The 20,297-nt window shown below is 33.9% G+C and overlaps 1 protein-coding gene across 1 annotated transcript in view; it reads right to left on the bottom strand.

Annotated features, from left to right (window-relative positions):
- Window positions 1–371: 371 nt before the first annotated feature.
- The window catches only part of SOHLH2 (spermatogenesis and oogenesis specific basic helix-loop-helix 2), a 57,763-nt gene continuing 37,837 nt past the window's right edge, over window positions 372–20,297 (bottom strand). Inside the window, exons 10-11 of the mRNA XM_044666087.1 lie at window positions 2,261–2,523; window positions 372–403 (exon numbers count right to left, since the gene is read on the bottom strand). Of these exons, the coding sequence (XP_044522022.1) occupies window positions 383–403; window positions 2,261–2,523 (284 nt within the window). The 3' untranslated portion in view covers window positions 372–382. The remainder of the gene's footprint in view (window positions 404–2,260; window positions 2,524–20,297) is intronic.

Below are 20,297 nucleotides of genomic sequence, written 5' to 3'. Positions count from 1 at the left end.
CTACTTGGCTTTTGTATTTTTGCAATTCCTCCCTCAATTCGATTAAATCTTTTCTCTTTAAAGAAATATGGTTTAGCTGGCACAGGCCACCATTTTTTTCATCTGTCTTGGAGTTGTCTGGATGAGATACATCATAGTGAAAAGCAAAGGTATCTGAAGATGAGTATGGAAAAGATGTAGGAAGCACACCTCTGTGCCTGCCTTCTGATATGTGAAGCACTAGGGACTTTCCTGGAGTAATACAATCCAAATGCCTTAGAATTCAGTACTTGGGTGTTGACTTCAGGATTGCTATTTGGGCTGTTCCTCATGAACTGCTGAAACATGGCTGTTGTTTCACGACAACATGCTTACCAAAAAGTAGGAGTTCAAGAAGGCTTCCTTAACATGCCAAAGATTGATGCTGGAGAGAGGAAAAACAAAATAATTTAATTCTTGTTATTCCAGTTGTCTCTAAAACAGATATACATACACAAAATGAAAACCCTCAGATTCAAAGAAAGCAAGTGTGTAATATTTTATAAATGCATTATTTGGTGACAATGAAGATAAGTAATGAAATAAAATTCAGAAGAAATAATTATTTTAGTGTAACAATGAAAGGAAAAAATAATAAATGACTATAAAAAGTAATGTATACAAAATATACAACTATATTTAGCTACATTTTTTGCACAACATTTACACAACTTTGTTTTTTAATTAAATTTCACAAGATGATTTAAAAAGTACATATCTCTTCCTATTTTGCAAATTGAGAAACTGAAGTTGAGAAAGGCAAAGGGATTTTCCTAAGGTCACATATTTGGTAAACAGAGTTATTATTGGAGCCAGATTCTCTTACTCCTGTCCAATACTTTTTCTACTATAATATACTGTGTAACATACTGATACTCACTAATCATAGTTTATTTATTAGCAAGTTTTAGCATTTTAACACTATTTAGTAACATTATTTATCCAATAAGCTATTGTCTGTTTAGCAAGGATTTTACAATTGTTTTCATTAGAATTTTTCTCCTTTTCTCTAGCGGAAAAGACAGCATTTTATCCATTTTACATGTTTAAATTAAGCAATATCTTGATTAAATTAGAGTGATAAGATTTCTTTTAAGTAGGATAGCTGGATTTGTGTCTATTTCAAACATAAGGGAAATATACTGGGAAATATTCTCCTTTTATTCAGATGACTAGATAACTATTTGATGATTGTGTAGTCTTTCCCACCCCTATCATGGTATGATGGAAAGGATATTGGAATAGAGTCAGAAGACCTAAGTTTGTGTCCTAATCTTGCCAGTTTTAATTGTACAAATGTAAGCTAGTTAATTAAGCACTCTGAGACTCAGGTAAATCTTTTCCCTTTTTCACCCCAGAATTTGATTGGTCCAGATTGGGGAATAGAAACCCAAAGTTATCATGTGGTGGAAGTACTACTGGTAGCCAACATGAAAGCAGCATAATTAGGCAACAGATCTGCTAATGGAAAAAAAAATACATAGCACTGTTGTATAAGTGCAGTGATGAAGCATGGGTCCTTGGAGAGAATATAGAAGTTGCTGAAGATAAATCTTATTCTAGATGGGACCTCTTCCCATCTAATCACCAAAGACAAAATGAAAAGTTCAAGCCCACATGTTATCGCCATATTTAGTTTCACTACTCAAATTTCAAAATTCCATCATGGAGTTAATTATTCTATGTTGTCTATTTCTTTCAACACAAAGACGATGTCCCTTGATTTTATATCACTTCACAGACTAGGCTAGAAGGGACATTGGAGCCGATCCAGCCCAATACCTCATTTTATATAACTGAGGTTAAGTGATTAATTTGTTCATTTAGCTTAAGAAAATTAAGAAGGCAGTCTATCCATTTGTTTCACAATGCAACTTCTGAGATCACTGAAAATGAAAGCAAAATCATGATGCAGTGGAAAGAGCACTGAACTTATAATAAAAATTTGGTTCTGCATTCTGGCTCTGACACTAGCTACATGACCAAAAGCCAGTTTCAACTTCTTTGAACCTCAGTTTCTTCATATATTCTTGGAGACTTGTATCTCTTAACTAATTCAAATCTGGCCCTATATAAATATAGGAAATAATATAATAAATAATATATCAAGGAAAGCATGTTATGAGATGTCGAGTGCTGTACACATAACCTTTCATTATGAGAGATCTACTGGCAATTTAGAAATAGTCAAATCTGGCTTACTCCTCTAATTAATAATGAATCCATGACCAAAAAGACTTACCAGACATTTGTGATGTTGTGAACAGGCCTGACCCAAAGCAGAGCTGTAGTAGTGAGAAGGAAATCTTGAGACTTTTGGCAAAACAGATGAAAAATTAATTGAAAAGCTCTGATTTGTTAATGTAGCTGCTTCATAAGAAGGAGCAACTTTGGTGTAGTATCTGACAGAATGATCAGTATGTAAAGAATTAAAAGAAAGCATTTCAGTGGGAATAATCTTATATATATCACCAGCAGCATTTTGGGAAGTGGAGCTAGAATGACCTTTAATAGAAAAGAAAAAAATAATTTGTTAATACAAACAATTAAATTATCACCTTTTATATTTAAAAGAATTATAATTCATTTTCTTTATATTATACCCCACACTTGTCCCATTGGTGCATTCAAATACAGGTATTATCCAAAAGGCACATATAGTAATATAGAATCAAAGTAGCCAGGAAACAGATATCTGCCTCTGTGGAAGTCTTGTTAGCCTTATCTTGAATTTGAATGAGGAGTAAAAGAGGGAAAAATATTGCTATAGCATAATTATATCATGAATATTCAGGCCAGCAGTGAGAAGTTGATGACAGGGTCCTGACTCAGTTCACAAAACTGCCACAGAGGTAGATACAGTTGTGATGGGAGACTTCAATTTTCTATACATCTTACAAATTCTTAAACTTGTATTGCTAATAAATTCATATTTCAGAGATTGGAGGAAATAATTTTATTATTGCTTTTGAAGATTTGATTCTGATTAATTAAATGATGCTGTAGAATGAAGGGTGAATGATCAGAATCTTGGGATACTGTGACTATACAATATTCAACTTACTGACAGATAAGGAGGGGCTCTTGAGCATATTCTGAAGTTGCATATTTGACGTTAGAAAAACAGATTTTTAAAAGCCCAGTGACATAATTGATAAGGGTAAAAGCTACCTCAAGAGTGATGGAAGGGACTCTCAAAAATGTAATTATGGTAATGCAATTACAACTTATTTTAACAATGGATAAAATGTGGAGATGTTTAAGAAAGACTTAAAGGCATGGATGTCAACATGAAGTCGACATGAAGTTTCTAATGGAATAACCCAAAGCTCTGTTGTGTTTAACATCTTTAATCAATGATTTTGACATAGGAATAGATAGTAGAGAAGGGGAGGCATTAAAATCTAGTTAAAAAGAGCACTAGCTCTGGAGTCAGAATTCCTGAATTCAAATCCTATATCTGACACACTTATTATATTTTTGACCTTGGACAACTCATTTAATGTCAGTAGTATTCAGCTTCTTCATCTATAAAAAAGGGAGTTGCACTTGATAACCTTCATTGTCCCTAAATCTATAATCTGCTGAAGCTGGGGGCAGCTAACATTGTATAAGAGGGTCAGAATGCAAAAAGATCTGGAGACTGGAGCTGTTCAGCTTGACTCAACAATGACTAAGGGGTGTAAAATTGTAAGGCAACAGGAAAAGCTTCCAATTATAGAGTTATGCCAAAATGGAATGGGATGCATCAATGGTACAGTGAATTTTCTCTAAATTTAGGGATTCAAAAAGACTTTATTTAAAATAAAACAAGCAAGCTTTTATAAAGAATTTACTATGTGCCAGGTTCTGAAGAAAAAAGAATCAAATGGTACCTTAAAGTCCTTCAAGAAGCTCACATTCTAATGGGAAAGATAACATGTAAAAACAGGTGAAAAAAATTACTAAGTATTACAAGGAAAAACTCTATGTAGAATATAGTGCTTGATTTGGGTTTTGAAAAAACAAGAGATTCTAAGTAGTGGGGGGTAAGGAAAGAGTGAATTTCAGATACAGGAAATAGTTTTTGCTACCCTTCTTATGCCATCTTTTACTTCCCTTTCAGTGTTCCATAGGCCAGCCTTCCAGACATCTAGCTGTACCTCATGACACTCTATTTCCTATTACCATGATTAGGAATATATGTTTTGGAGAGGTAGTGAAGGCCTTCAAGAACCAAAGAATTTCTATTCAATCTTAGTGACTAGGAATTGTTTCATTTTGAACTATGATGGTGGCCAGATGCGTATAGAGAAACAGAAGTGAGAAATGTTGTATTGATAGAAAATGCCAAGTTTTAACAACTGAACTTGTGATGTGAGGGAAGATAAAGGATTGAGGATAATGCCATGGTTACAATATTTAATGACTGTAAGAATGGTAACATTCTCAGCAGAAATTGGAAGGTACAGAATATGATGAGTTCTGCTATGGACAAGTTGAGTTTGAGATGTATATTTAGTTAATAATATCTAACAAGCAGGTAAAAATGCACATTAGCAATTGAGGAGAGATATTAAAGCTAGATATCTGAGTGTTATTTACAGAAAGATCTTTATTAAACCCATATAAGCTGATGAAATCACTGACCATACTTAGAGAAGAGGATACAGGGCAGAGTCTTGGCGTACACCCACAATTAGGAGATATAACAATGATGAACTAGAAAAGGAGACTGGAAAGGAAGAGTAAGACAGGAGATGAAAAAAAGAGAGAACAGTGTTTATGAAAATCCAGAGAAGAGAGTGTATTCAGGAAGAGAGGTAGTCAACAGTATCTGATTCCATAAAGTGGTTCAAAAAGATGAGAACATAGAAAAAGTCAGCAGATTTACAATTAATCAATCATTAAGAACTCTAACAAACAGCAGTTTCCTAGAACATGAAGTTCAACTCTTTATTTTATAACTGATCAACCTAAGCTTCCAGAGAAAAGTGATCCATGTGAACTGGAAAGACCTCCAGGAATTGATACAGAGCGAAAGGAGCAGAGCCAGAAGAACATTGTACACAGAGACCAATACACTGTGGTAAAATAGAATGTAATGGACTTCTGTACCAGCAACAATGCAATGATCCAGGACAGTTCTGAGGGATTTATGGAAAAGAACGCTACCCACATTCAGAGGAAGAACTACAGGAGTGGAAACACAGAAGAAAAGCAGCTGCTTGAACACATGGGTTGAGGAGGACATGATTGGAGATGTAGACTCGAAACTACCACACCAATGCAACTATCAACAGTTTGGAAGTGGGTCTTGATCAATGACACATGTTAAAACCAGTGGAAATGTGCATCAGCCAGGGGTGTGGGGAGGGCAAGGGGTGAAGGGGAAAGTAGGAGCATGAATCATGTAACCATGTTAACTTTTCTAAAAAATGAATATTAATAAATGTTAAAAAATTTAAATTTTTTCCCTCCAATTGAGAAATAAAATGAAAGACAATAAAAGAAAATTTATTTCTTTTGGTAAAGTAAAAAAAAAAAGATCTTATAGATGGGCTTCAAATTTGGGGCACTGGTTTGAGTAGACAGCCTCTGAGGCTCTATCAAACTCTGATTCTAAGCAAAATATACACCATTAAGGAACTCCACTTACTAGTTAAAGGAACTAAGTGAAAGTACTTGATCTCTCACAATCCTCTTTTAAAATCTGTAAAATGAGGGCAATTATACTTGTACTGATTTTTTTGTGGGGATTCCAATTATTCAATATTGATTCACACTACATTTGTATGCAAATACAGCTGCAAAATCTTCCAGATCTTTTTTCCACATTGGTGGCTGTCTAGTATGCATAGTTCAACCTATGCAGCTGCCTCTTTGAACAAAAATTTAGGACTTTCATGCTGATGCCCATTAAATTTCATTTGATTAGTTTTGACTCATTGTTTTAGCCTGTCAAAGTCTTTTTTGGGGCCATCATATCATTTGAGAAACTGATAAAAATGACAAAAATGAGCCAAGTTCAGATTTTTGGGGACATTCTGTAAGTGTTCTCCCTCCATTATCAAGCTGACACTGACCCTACCACTTGTGTGACGTCATTGAATACCAGTTTCAAAACCACACTCATGATAGGAGAAATTTTGTGAAAGGTTTTGCTGAAATATGTGTATAATAAATACATGGAACTCTCAAATTAAAGAGAAATTCAATTAGTCTGACTTGGTATGTTTTTAATAAAGTTATATTAGCTTTTACTTACTGTAACCCATACATCTTTCTAAATAATCATAAACTATTCCCTTAATGCTAGGGTCTTGAATTTTTCTAGGAATCAAAGTTAAGTTTATTGGTCTATAACTTGAAGGGTATAAATGACTCCCTCTTATGAGGAATTCCCACTTTTGAAAATGGGGGCAATACTTGCCCTTCCCCAATCTTGCAACATCTCTCTAGTTCTTCACAATTTTTGGAAGACTACTAGCAGAACTGCAGCAATCACATTCAATGAAACACTCCTACTTAGTTTGTCTGGAGCTGGAGGCTTGAACTCAGAAAGAGTTCTTATTTATTTGGAATTAAATTTCATGTTAGCCATTTTTGGGTGATAATCCGTCATGCCCAAGGATCATTCTTCTTGGCAGAGAAAAGAGAAACAAATCATATTCTCCTTTCACTGTTGTCAATTACAGTCCCACCTATCTCAAGGAACAGTCCTATTCATTCTATGATACTCCTCATGGCCCTGATTTAGTTAAAATTTTTTTAGTTATTGCTTTTGGCATTCATCTCCAGTCTTTAAAGAGTTTGAGTTTGAACTCCTGGTATTTTTATTTGTATTTAAGAAAATGTTTCATTTTGTTTTGACAGCAAATACTTCCAATACCCAAATAATTGATTTTTAAAGTGTATGCCTCTATCCTTTCCCCAATTATCATTAATAGAAAAATTGAGCTTTAACTTGAGCAGTGAAGGTACTAATAATGTACTGAATTTGACCATGACAACTCTTCATGTTGATTTTATTTACATGGTTGATGTCATCATGTGTATCATGCTTTTGGTTTGATTCTCTTCATTAATATTTCAAATCTTTCCAGTTTTCTTTAAATTCACTGTATCTGTCATTCTTTACTCTGATTTATTATATTACATTCCACATATAATTTATTCATCCATTCCCCCAAGAATAGGGTACAGATTTTGCTTCTTTAAAAAAAAGAGATAGCACTGCTATGAATATACATGAGTATATTTCTTGTTCATGATATATCTCACTCAGGGGGGTCTCTGGTTCTAAATTTATGAAACATTTAGTAATGTTTCTTACATACTTCCAAAATGACTTTCAGAATATTTAAGCCAACTCATAGTTTCGTCTATAGTTAATCAGCATAGTATCTTCTCCCAACCCTTCCAACAATGAGTTTTCCCATATTTTAGTATTTTCATTAACTATCATGTTCAGTAATAACTCAGGATGGTATTCATTTCCATTTTCTCTGATTATTAGTGATTTAAAACAAATCTTCAGGAGGTTTATAGGATTTCTTCTATGGAAAACAGTTTGTATCTCCTGACCACTTGTCTACTGGGAATGGATCTGAATCTTAATATATTTGTGTCCTCAAACTATTCTCATCAGATATTTTGCCAATTCTCTTGTTTTAATTCTGTTTTCTATCTTTCTTACATTCATGCCTTTTAATAAATAATGATTTCCTAATGTATCTACACCATTCTATTTATATAGTACCTTTTTTCTTCCACACTTGAAGCTTTATAGTTGGAATTTTATTCTTGGGAGCTTTTCATCCTAGTTGGATCAATTTCTGCTATTAAATTTTGCACTGATTACCTATACTTTATCTGAACTCTGAAAACTAGTCTCCCCTAATCTAGGGTGCATTTTAGAATATCCCTACATTTCTCTAATTTTCTATCACAAATTCTAAGATAAAATGGTTTCTTGCCTCCTGGTTTCTCACAACTTCTCCTTCAGCTACCAGTCCCTTCTTGTTGGTTAGAATTAGGTCTTGAACAGTAGCTTTACTCATTGCTTCCACTATCTTATGATAATTTTCTTTGTTCTAGATCTATAATTTTATCAGTTCAGATTACTCCTGGTGTTTTCTCAAACTCTCTCACTCACCCTATAAAGTCAATCATTGCCAAATCTTATTATTTACAGGTTCTCATCTTCTATATATGGCCTTGTCTTTTAATTCACATGGCTCCCAACCTAGCATAGGCCATCTTTGCCTTTTGCATGGTACTTCTGTTCCTGTTTCAGGTTTGTCCCATTTCAATTGGTCTTCCAAATAGCTGCCAAAGTGATTTTCCTAAAGCACAATTCTGACCACATTACCCCTCTACTCAATAAACTCTAGGGGATATTGGATCTAGAGTTAAAACCAAACACCTCTGTTTGACATTTAAAACCCTTCACAAGGGGCGGCTAGGTGGCCAAGTGGATTGAGAATCAGAGACAGGAGGTCCTGGATTTGAATTTGGCCTCAGGCACTTTCTAGCTCTGTGACCCTGAGCAAGTCACTTAATCCCCATTGCCTAGCCCTTACTGTTCTTCTGCCTTGGAACCAATGCACAGTATTGAGTCTAACAAGGTAGTTTTTAAAAAACCTTTCACAACTTAGCCCTAACCTATATGTCCAGCTTTATTACATTTCATCCTTTTGTGCTCTTTGTTCCAGACAGACTTTCCTGATTGATCCTTGTCCACATCATTTGACTTTTATTCTCCATGCCTTTACAATATCTGTCTTTTCCATACTTGAAATGCAGCCCACCCTCACTTCCACCTTTTAAAATCCTTAACAATCCACCTTCCTATTCTCCTTCTACATGGTGTCTTTCCACCCCCAAAATTAAGTGTCCATATATGTGTGTATACGTATATAATATACATTGTGTCCTCCTGTACTATATAAGGTCCTTGAAGATAGAGACTATTTCACCTTATTTTATTTCCAGAGCAGAGCACAGTGCTTAACACAAAATAAGTACTTGGTAATTGTTTATGGATGGATGGGAATTTTTCACTACCAATACCATACAGCAATTCATTTGAAATAGTCTTACAGAAATGCAGTTTGTACTTTTCAGAGGCAGGACTTGAACCCAGAGTTTCCTGACTACAAGAACAGTCAGTCCTCTATTATGCCATGCTCTCTCCCTTTAAATTATCATTAAGGCAAAGAAGAATTCATCAGTGTCTCTGATTTTGATAGAGAGTTCAAACAATTGAAATCTCAATCAGTAAGCCATCATTCCTATATACCATTTTTTTTGTTTCCTGAATTTATCATCTATTTAATCCTATTGTCCAGCTGGTCTATAGTATATTCTTGCAATAGTACTACTGCTTCCAAGTTTTACCCCCTTAATTGATCTTCAGTCAAATTCAGTTCCCTATAATATGCTCCTTTCTGACTTGTGAATATTATCACATTATCTTCTTATATGTCATTCACCTGTGCCCCTCACCTTTTAAAAAAATCTATTCTCAGAATCATAGTCAAAGAATTTGATAGGAAAGAATCTGAAATGGTATCTAGTCCAACCTATACACAAAAGGTATTGGCAAGATAACATATTTAACAAATGATTCTATTCATTTTGAACAAGGTACATCTTTCCCTAGTCATATATCCTGTCTTGAGTCCATTATGAGGTCATCTTCCTCCTTGCATTAGGATCTCTAATTTAATTTTTCATTACTCAAAATTTATAGATTTGTTTACACATATCTGAAACAAGTTTGATATTGTTATTGTTCTCGTTAATCACTCTCATGGTAAAATGCCTATGGGCCATAACCATTTGCCTTTTTAAGGTTTAGTCACCAAGGACTCTTAAGTGACATGATTTATTTATGGTAAGCTTCCTGCCTTTTCTGGTTATATGGTATTAGCTTGCCCAAAGATTTTTGCTAGGTAATAATATTCCTATCAAAGCTCCAATACAAGCACTAATTGCCACTGCCATTGCCTTACATAGTACATAAGTACATGCCCAAATATGGACATTCTTTCTACCACTTTTATCATCTTTGGGAGAGAACCTCACATACACTCAACAAGAAACAATTTTAAAGGAAATTTACTTAGACATGAGCTGAGAAGTCATTTTTGCAAGAGTACTGAACAAATTCTGATTTTAAAAACAGAATCTCAGAGGTCTAGAAGGGCAGAATTGAAAAATAATTTCCTCCAAACCACAACTTCAAGTACAAATCACAGCAAATGGACATCTAGCTTCTCTTTGTAGCTTTTTATCAGAGACCTCACTAATTCTTGAGGTAGGTCTTTGTACTTTTAAGAAAGGATGTTGAGCTCAAAATTGTCTCAATGTACTTTCTTATTCACTGATCCCTGGCCTGTATTCTAAAACTAAAAATAATCAGTTTAACCTCTCTTCCATGACAGCTCTTTCAAAATTCAAAGATAGCTATCATTTTCTCCCTATTTCCTATTTTCTAGGTTGAACATCATTAGCTCCTTCAACTGTCATTGTTTGACATAGTTTTGAGAATCTTTCCCATCCTGGTTGTTCTTTTCTAAATATACTCCAGCTTAGTTTAATGTCCCACCATGTCATAGTTTGACATGGTTTTGAATATCTTCTCCATTTTGATTGTTCTTTTTTAATTATACTATACTGTAAAATATTTCTTAAAATGTGGTATCCAAAACTGAGTATGGCAATCTAAGTATGTTTTGACCAGAGCTAAATGTAGTGGGAAAATAATCTTCTTTAGTGGAAACACTTCTATTAATGAAGCCCAACATCATATATAACCAGTTTTAAGGCTACCAAGTGCATTATTATCTTATCCACATCTCTCCCTCTTATCTTGACAAATATTATGAGGTACTTTTCAAAATGACTTGTTGAAATCCAGACAGATTATATTTATTTGTAGCAATTCTTTAGCAAAAAACCCAGGGATAGATGGAAGGAAGGAAAGGAGGGAGGAAAAGAGGGAAGGAGGAAGGGAGAGAAAAGAAGAAAGAAAAGGAAGAGAAATAAGGAAGTCTGGAATAGCTTTTTATTAATGAGTCCATGCTCGGTCATTAGTGATCTATCACCTCTATGGCAAATAGTAAGCAAATACTCAAAAAGTCAATTGTTAATTTAACCCTGTGTAATTCTATTATTGTATATCAAACAAATTTGTCTGCTGTCTTATGGACATCACTAATTAGGAAAGAAGTGAAATGCTTTCCATTTATTTCTCACTTACAACACAAATATTGACAATTTGTACAAGCAAATGATTTTTAAAAATGTTTGACATGTATTTGCATAAAGTTAATTCTGAAACACCCCTGTGAATTTGATCAATTTGAATACTTGAGGCTTTCAAGCAATAGTCCTTATATGATTCAAGAGTAATACATGCAGAACATAAAATAAAACTAGAAGTGGGAAAAAGCTTTAAAATTTATGTATAGTAAAAGAAAATATAGATGAAGAATTAGGCATCAGAGGTATGAAAAATAATAACATTGGACTTAAGTCAGTGAGTTACAATTATCTGATTCAATCATTTCAGCAAAAAAAATACATTGTCACAGTCAGACAGCATCAAGTAGATAAACCATGACTTTTTCAATTTTTCTACCATTAAAAAAGTCTCTTAAGAATGTAGATTATTTTAGTTCAGAGAATAATATGGTCTTTTTTTGTCATAAAAAAGGACAAATGTAGGGGAAACAATGCAGAGAATAAGTAATTGAAGAAAGTAATAACTAAAAACCAATGTCAAATATCCTTTTCTTATCAAATCCTGAAATAGTCATACATAGCTGCCTACTACATAATTAGGATATATATGCAATTAGACAGATTCATAACTTTTGGTTAAGATGGCAAAGTGAAAGATTATAGAGGAGCTTAATTCTTCCACATATACTTCAGTGAATATCTAACGAGACATCCAAAAAGGATCAATGACTAAGATAAAAGAACCAATAGGAAACTCCTTCAACCTGTATAGAAGATAGGCAAAAGCCTACAAGTTGTCATGATGATAAAATGAGGTAATATTAGTAAAACATTTTGCAAACTTTGATATGCTTTATAAATGTAGTTCTAGATATGAATGAATAAAATTCTAGATACAATGAAGAAATACAGTGGGCTAAAAGAAGCCTAAAAGGTTACCCAAAAGAAGAAAGTAATCCTACAAATACAAGAAGTCTGAGAAAATAAAGTGACCATAGAGAGAGACCTCATGAGGCACTGGAAGAAATAAGGCAAGAAATAAAAGAATTAAATAAAAAATTTTAAAAGAAACTCCAGAAAACATAAAAAACACAATATAGAAAATTTTATACCCAAGTAGTATATTTTCTGAAAAGAAAAATAGAGGAAACAAAACTCAATTTCATGATCCAGTGGGAAATACTGAAACAAAGACAAAAGATTGAAAAAATAAGACTCTATAAGGTATTTACTATTAAAAACATTTGGCTTAGAAAACATGTTTAGAAGAAATAATTTTAAAATTGCTGGATTTCTTGAAAACCACAATGTAAAAACCTAAATATATAGACACTTTATTTTAAGGAATCATGAAAGAAAAATAGCCAAAAGTATTAGAACCAAAGGGTAAAGTGAAAAAAAAATTTTAATCGACTAGTCCCCATCTGATAGAAATCTTGAATTAAAAATATCAGAAATATGGTAGCCGAAATTCAGAGGTTCCAGGTCAAAGTAAACGTTCTGTCAGCAACCAGAGATAAATTTCAGGAAACAGATAGGATCCTCAAAAATATGCTGCATTTACTATAAAAGGAGAGAAAAATCTCAGAATATGATATCCTAAAAGGCAAAGTTAGATTACAACCAATATTAACTTACTTTCTAAGTCATAAATGAATAGAATTTTACAGAGGAATAGCATTAGAAGACTTTCAAGCATTCAACATTAAAGGACAAGAGTTGAGAATGATCTCTGAAAGAGAAACAAGCAGCTAGTTGGCACAGTGTATAGAATTCAAACCCTTGAGTCAGAAAGACCTGAGTTTAAGTCTAGCCTCAGATACTTAATAGGTGTGTGATTATGGACAAGTTATTTAATGTCAGTTTGCCTCAGTTTCCTCATCTATAAAATAGAGGGATGATAATAATAACTCCCACCTCCCAATATTGTTGTGAGGATCATGATATTTATAAAGTACATAGTACAGCATCTGGCATACAGTAGGTGCTATATAAATGTTAGCTATTATTATTTATTACATGAAACAAGGCACCATAGCATAGTACCGATAGGGGATTTCAAAATTTTAAGTGTTTGTTACAACTTCATTTCTCATAAGAGTAGCTAATAACTTCTCAACTTGCCTTGGTGATAATCTTTCAAAAGGCAGAGGAACCAATATAAGGAAATTCCATATCTGGACATAATTCTCATTAAGTGGAAGGAACTGGTTTACCTTGGCAAAAGTAAATAACAGGAACCCTAGAGAGAAGTGACTTTCCTTAGAGGTTATGATAGAAATGGGAAGGAAATATTGGGATGGTTGGAAATGTACTTCGGATTTTTGGAAACTAAATTTCATACGACTCAAGAAAGGTAGCTAGGATCCTATCAACTAAGATGCTATTATGGAAGTTTGCACAGAAGAATGGGAGATGCTTAAGAATTAAATTTTGAAGTCATAAAAGGAAGCAATTCCAATGAGGAGGAAGAATTGTTTGAAAAGAATTATTTGAATGTATAGAGAAAGTATCAACAGATTTTAAAAAATACATGGAAGAAGCAAAACTATGTAACTAAAGATGAATATGAGGTGGTGCGTTCCTATTAAAATAGTATCAGGAATGCTAACAAAACTAAGGACAGCCAAAAAGGGGGGTTTTCCTAACATAAGAAATAAGGGGGGAAAGAGTACTGAAGAATGCTTAGGGTAAGTAAAATGACTGCACAGAGCTGCTTGATTTATTATCTTGTTTCTGTTTTCCCATGAAAGAATAATAATCCCTATACCAGAGATAACAAAACAAACATGACTGATAGAGAGCTGATATCCAAAATAAGCAGACAAAAAGAGAGCATCTTGCTTCTCTTGAACTATCTGGCACAGATGGACTACATCAGCAGGTACTGAAAGAACTAGGAGATGTGATTGCTGAATGTCAATAATATTTGAGAGATCATAGAATAAAGAGAGGTATTAGAACATTGGAGAAAGGCAAATGTTTTTCTGATTTTCAAAAAAGGGAAGAGGAAAAAAAAAGTCTATAAACAGTCAGTGAGACTGACTTCAATACCTGAGAGAATCTAGAATGAACTTTTAAAGCATGACTGGGAAACACACAGAAAATAAAGTTATGACTTTAAAGAGCCAACACAGTTGCATCAAGAACAGATTATATAAAACTGATTTAAAGTGGAGTAAGCAGAACCACAACACTGAATACAGTAACAGAAATATTGTACAATGATCAACTGTGAAGGAGTGAACTATTATCAGCAAGACAATGTTCCAAAATAACACTAAGGGATTCATGAAAAATGCTATCCTTAGCCAAAGAAGTTACTGTTGAAATCTGATTGTAGATAAAAGCGTACCATCTTTCACTTTATTTCCTTCATGAAGTTTTTATTGTATGTGTGATATATATATATCTCCTGTCACTGCAAGAGGAATATGGAAATAATCTATTTGCAGGAAAGCACTGGTGTGATCTATAACAGACTCCTTGCCATCTCAGGGAGGGAGAGAATCTCAATCACAAAATGTCAGAATAATTATCAAAAACGGTTTCTACATGTAATTGAAAAAAATTAAGTTAAAAAAATAGATAACATATGCTAACTTCATTTCCTTTTTTGGGAAAAAAATACTGAACTAGGAAATGAGAGAAAAGCTGTGGACATAGTTTGTTTAGATTTTAGCAAAGGCTTATTTAAATATCTCATTCTAACCTTGGAGAGAGGAGGCAGAGACATTAATTAAAGGAGAATAAAATCAGATGGCTTCAGAATTTATTGGATGGTTGATATCAAAGAGTAGCTGATGATGATTCAAAGTCAGCATGGCAGAAAATCCCTAATGGAATACTCTCAGGGATCTATTCTTGGTCCTTAAGTGTTTAACATTTTTATCAATGATGTGAATAAAGGCATGAATGGCATGCTCATCAAATTTACATATTACATGAATATGGGAGATTTAGATAACACACTGAATAATATAATCAGGATCTAAAAGGGTTTTGACAAGATAGTCTCAGGCCACTAGAGTAGTGGAATGAACTTAAGATAAAACTGAATTCAGATAAATATGAAGTCATACTCAAGGGTGCAAAAAAAAAAAAAAACCAACCACCACCCAGCTTTATAAGTATAAGGTCAGTGAGGCATGGTTAGACAGCAGTTATTCTGAAGAAGACCTGGGACTTTTCATAGACTAAGCCAACCGAGTCAGCCAATGACACAGTAGTAAAAAAACAAAAACAGTCTAATGAAATTTGGGCTACATTGAGAGCCTTTAGGAATGGGGAGATAATACTATATTCTGTCTTTATCAAATCTTATCTGAAGTATTTTGTTCATTTCTGGAACACTGTTTTAACAGGGCTTTTAATAAGCTAGAAAGTAACCTGAAGAGAACAACCATGTTGATGAAGGGCCTTGAGTCCATTTTCATATGTGTTTTGGTCAATAGAACTGTGCATAGAATTTCTGTCTTGAAGAACAGAAGAATCAGAAAGAACACAATAGCTATTTTCAAGTATTTGAAGAGTTGTCATATGGAGGAAAGATTAGACATGTTCTGTTGGTCCCAGAGAATAGAAACAAGAATATATAATTGTGCTGACCTCTAATTAGGCTTGATGGCAATACAAAATATTCCTAACATTTCAAGCTGTACAAAAGTGGAGTTAGTATGCCGAGGACAAGTTTAGTAGGTAATGAGTCCCCTCTCTTTGGAGGAACAAGTAGAGGCTGGATCATCACCTATCAGGAAAATTTTGGTGGGGATTCCTTTCATGTTCAAGTTTCACTAGTTGGAATGTCTTCAAACTCAAATTTTGTGCAATTCTTTTGAAGTTAAGAGAAATTTGGAAATATGTTTTGGACTCATACAGAAAGAAGTAGAAGCAGAACAACATTTTTATAATGAACATAATACTGTAAAAGAAAGTAACTTTGAAAGCCTCAAGAATTAAATAATGCAGTGAAAAATTACCTCTCTAGAAAACCCAGGATGAATGAGGTTTCCCACCTCTTAAAAGAGCTAATTGACTAGAGGTGCAGAATAAAGCAATGATTGGATTTCATTTGTTTAACTATAATTTATTATAAGAGAAGGCTTTTATGAGAAGGAAGGAGAGGTGTAGGGGAAAGTAGAGGAAAATGACTCCAAAAATATTTTTAAAGCATCTCAATTAAATAATATACAGAACTTTACAGAGGGAGTTCAGAAAAAAACAGAGAAATAGGACATGTTGATGCTCTGAAATACACTACTAGTATTATGTTTTCATCAGTTATGGAATTCTTGCTAGAGATATAGATTGTAACCTATTCGTGCCTCCCCATATTATATGGCCCTTGTTTCATGGCATCCCAGAAGTTTACCATCCAGCAGGGTTTCTAAACCTGTTTTGTGTCATGGATGCCTTTGGAAGTCTCATGAAACCTAGAGAACATTTCTTAGGAAAATGTTTTTAAATAAATACATGAGTGTACAGAGAAAAACAAATTACACTGAAATAGTTATTAAAATATGTATATTTTAAAAGTTCAAGGACTTTGGATTAAAATCACCACTTTTATAGGGGCCATCCAATGTGCTAGAAGGCTTTCTCTTGTTTTCTCTCACCATCATGAGGGTACAAGTAGAACACTGGTTGTTTATCTGTTATCCCTAGCTTTTGCCACATGACCAGCCCATCTTTTTCTGTTATAAAATTCCTTGATAGCATGCTTTTCTAGACTTCTCCAGTTTTCATATGTTGTAGCTTCCTCATATTTACCATGTACACTCATCCATGTTATTATGGTCGATGATAATCTTTAATTCTCAGATGCAGTAATATTTCATATTTCATAGCCATACAGCAATATCAGTAAAATGTTAGTAGTGAAAAGATAACCATTGCTGGTCATATTGGTGCTACTCTGTTAAATTTCACATATGCTTAAAAACAATTACATGTGATACGAATATATGGTTTCATGTATAATCTTCCTTTCCTGTGCTTTATATTTGGAAAATTTGTTTCCTGATGTTTACAAATTTCATGATAAAAAAATAAAATTTAGTCATGAAAGAGCTAGATGGGGGAAAAAAGGAACATGTTTCTTAAGCTTGAAGGATAAGCACATTTACAGACAAATGGGAAGGAGCCCCCAAAACGCTGTTAATTACTATTATATGGTTGTTTTACTTGTTTATTTGCTGCCATTTAAAATATTTTAGAGATTGAAGAGATCTTAGAAGTGATCTAGTCCTAGATTCTCATGTTATATATTGGGAAAAGAATGATAGTGATAGGACCAGAATTAAGACCTGAATCACTGGGTCACCAGACGATGGCTCCTTCTATAAACCCCCACTGACTTATCTTTATGATAACCTATGTTATAACAGATGATGAAAAGAAATTATATTGATTCTTATCTGCATATAATAATTTAAAGGCATATAATAGACAAAAAATCCCTCTAATTATTTCCCCCAATTATAATTCACTATCATTTTTATATATTGGTTATTGATAGCAATTAGAGAAAAAAATCCTAATGCTAAAGGGTTGATAGCAGAACCTTGTAACTTGATTTATCTATTAGAAATGAAAATAAAGGATTTAGGGTCAACTGGCTCAAATTAAACTGGCTCTGTTGGATACTTCCTGTGGGACTCTGGACAAGTCATTTTGTTGTCTGGGCCTCAGTGTCCTCATCTCACACATGGAGGAGTTGGACTACAAGGCTTCTAATAATGCTTACCATTTTAGATCTATGGTCTTTTAATACATTGATCAAGGGAAAGAGGTCCTCATGGGTGATCCTCCTGGTACCTCTCATTTGAACAAAGGGCCATCGATAATTTCACTCAGGTCAAACTTTTCAACTTTATCTTCTACTATTCAACCAATTTCCAACACACAACCTCTGCTATATCTAATCATAATTGCCGCTTTTCCCCCTTCCAAATAACAACCCATACTCTTTTTTTTATTCAAGGTAGACTCTTTGCCGTCTTTCTTCTTCTCTTGAAATCATAACAATTCTTCAAAGCCTGTTTTATTGAATCTAAGGATCACTATTTCCATGAAAACTTTTAGGACAATTTCTATTCACACTGGTCTGTTTTGTCTACATTCAGTATTATTATTAGTGCCACATAACCTTGACCCTGCATGTATACTGTCTTGTATTGTTCTCTAATTATCTAAGATACGTTCTCTCATAGCTAGCCAATCTCTCTGTTTAAGATAGAGGGGAATTCTGTATCCTCCATAGCAGGATGCTGGGTAGATGCTCAGTAAGAAATTAATTTGCTTTGTCATGTGCTATGTAGGAACAGGTATTTTCCCAGAGTTCTTCCTTTTACTAAAAAGTTAGATTTTTTTTGGTTTTGTTTGTTTCAAGTAAAGAAAGAGATAGAACAGAGATCTGTGAGAGTTTTTTTCCGGACTGTTTTACCATTTCCTTTGGGAGATTATTCTAGAACATTAGTCACTACTGTATAATGTCAACTATTTGAATAACTCTGGCATAAAGCATTATCTAGCCAAAACAATGATTTAAAGAATTGATGTAACTTTAGGTTTTTCTGCAGAGGTACTTATCTATATATAATGGGTTAACTAGCCAATAAGGACTCATTGTTAAGAGAATGTACAATCAGTCTGTTAACAATAAAATGTTAATTTTCTCTTTTGTTTTAATTTATATATTTGCAAGTCAGCTTTCCAGTAGGCTTCCTTACAAGTCAGACAAGTCTCTCTGCTATTGCTTTTGTTTACTTAAATGTTTTATGTACTAATATATTACATTATTGTATCAAGAATTAGTACTGCAGATTTATAAGGATGGATTTTATATCACTAAAATGCTGGTGCACAGCTCCTTAATGCATTTTCTTTTAAATAGACCTATATTGCTTGCCTTCTTAGGAAATACCTGTTAGCCTGCAGGCTATGGTTTGATTTCTAGCCTAAAGACCCTGAATAACTAAATCCAACTTCTTAATCTTTTGGGAGCCCCACACATATTTGGGGCTCACCTAACCTTGCTTGTCCTATTGTTATATAAGTGTGGAATTCCATTTGGATTTCCTGGGTAGTGGTTGGGCTCTACTGGGGAAATTTCAAGTTTCCTCTGTCCCCAAGGTAATTTATTTGAACCTCTCTTGACCTCTTGCTTAATTCCCTGTTTCTTTCAAGGTTTTTTGGAAATTTTGGGGTTGTCTCATGTTACAGAAATCAAGAAGACTTTTACAGAACTAAACTTAGTCTGTGAGTATGGATCCAGAGGAGGGGTAGGTGAGGTCTTGATAGAAAAGTAAGATTGGTCTAATTCCCCCTAGATCAGTGCCAGTTGGTTGTAGACCTTAGTCTCTAACTGAGAATGCTATACAAACAGCAAGATAAATTGGTTTGGTTTCTTACCTGACTAAAGGAATTATTTCCAATCAGTCCTATGTCCTTAATCACTATAGGTGGAATCCCACAAATCTAGGACTCTCTCTATGATTTAAGTTTGTTTTTTTTCTAAATAAGCTACACTTTCTTTACCTTTTTCTTGTTTTTTTTTTATTGCCTTTGGATTACAGTAGGCCATTTCCAGTACTAGTACAAGCTCTCATTACGTACTAAGTAAGCTAATGATAAACATTGTAAAATATTCTTTATTAAATCTGCACAAGTCTTATTTATGAATTATTGTGACTGTTTTCTGTACAAGTGGGATTATGCAAGAACTATACCACTCTGGCTATTTTGAGACTCTTTCTCACATGGCACTGGGGAAGCAAGTGGAAGGAAAATGAGAAAACTAGTCTGGATTTAGGATATGGACAATGTGTTCAAAACATACCCTGGCTGATTTACCAAGAATGGCTATTTTTTAAGTGGGGCAAAGGGCATAATGGGGGTACTAGCCGATGAGGGCACAGACCTCATTGTGTATGATATGCATGTAGGTATGATATCTACCCACTGCTAAGCATCAGAGAGGCGTAATGAGCCTACTTTCAGAAAAGCATGATCAATAGGACCTTTCCTAGATTCAGAGGCTGTGCATA

The sequence above is a fragment of the Gracilinanus agilis genome, chromosome 3 (assembly GCF_016433145.1).
Source record: "Gracilinanus agilis isolate LMUSP501 chromosome 3, AgileGrace, whole genome shotgun sequence".
Lineage (NCBI taxonomy): Eukaryota > Metazoa > Chordata > Mammalia > Didelphimorphia > Didelphidae > Gracilinanus > Gracilinanus agilis.
The sequence above is the reverse complement of the archived record's forward strand: the minus strand, read 5'-3'. Positions and strand labels throughout refer to the sequence as shown.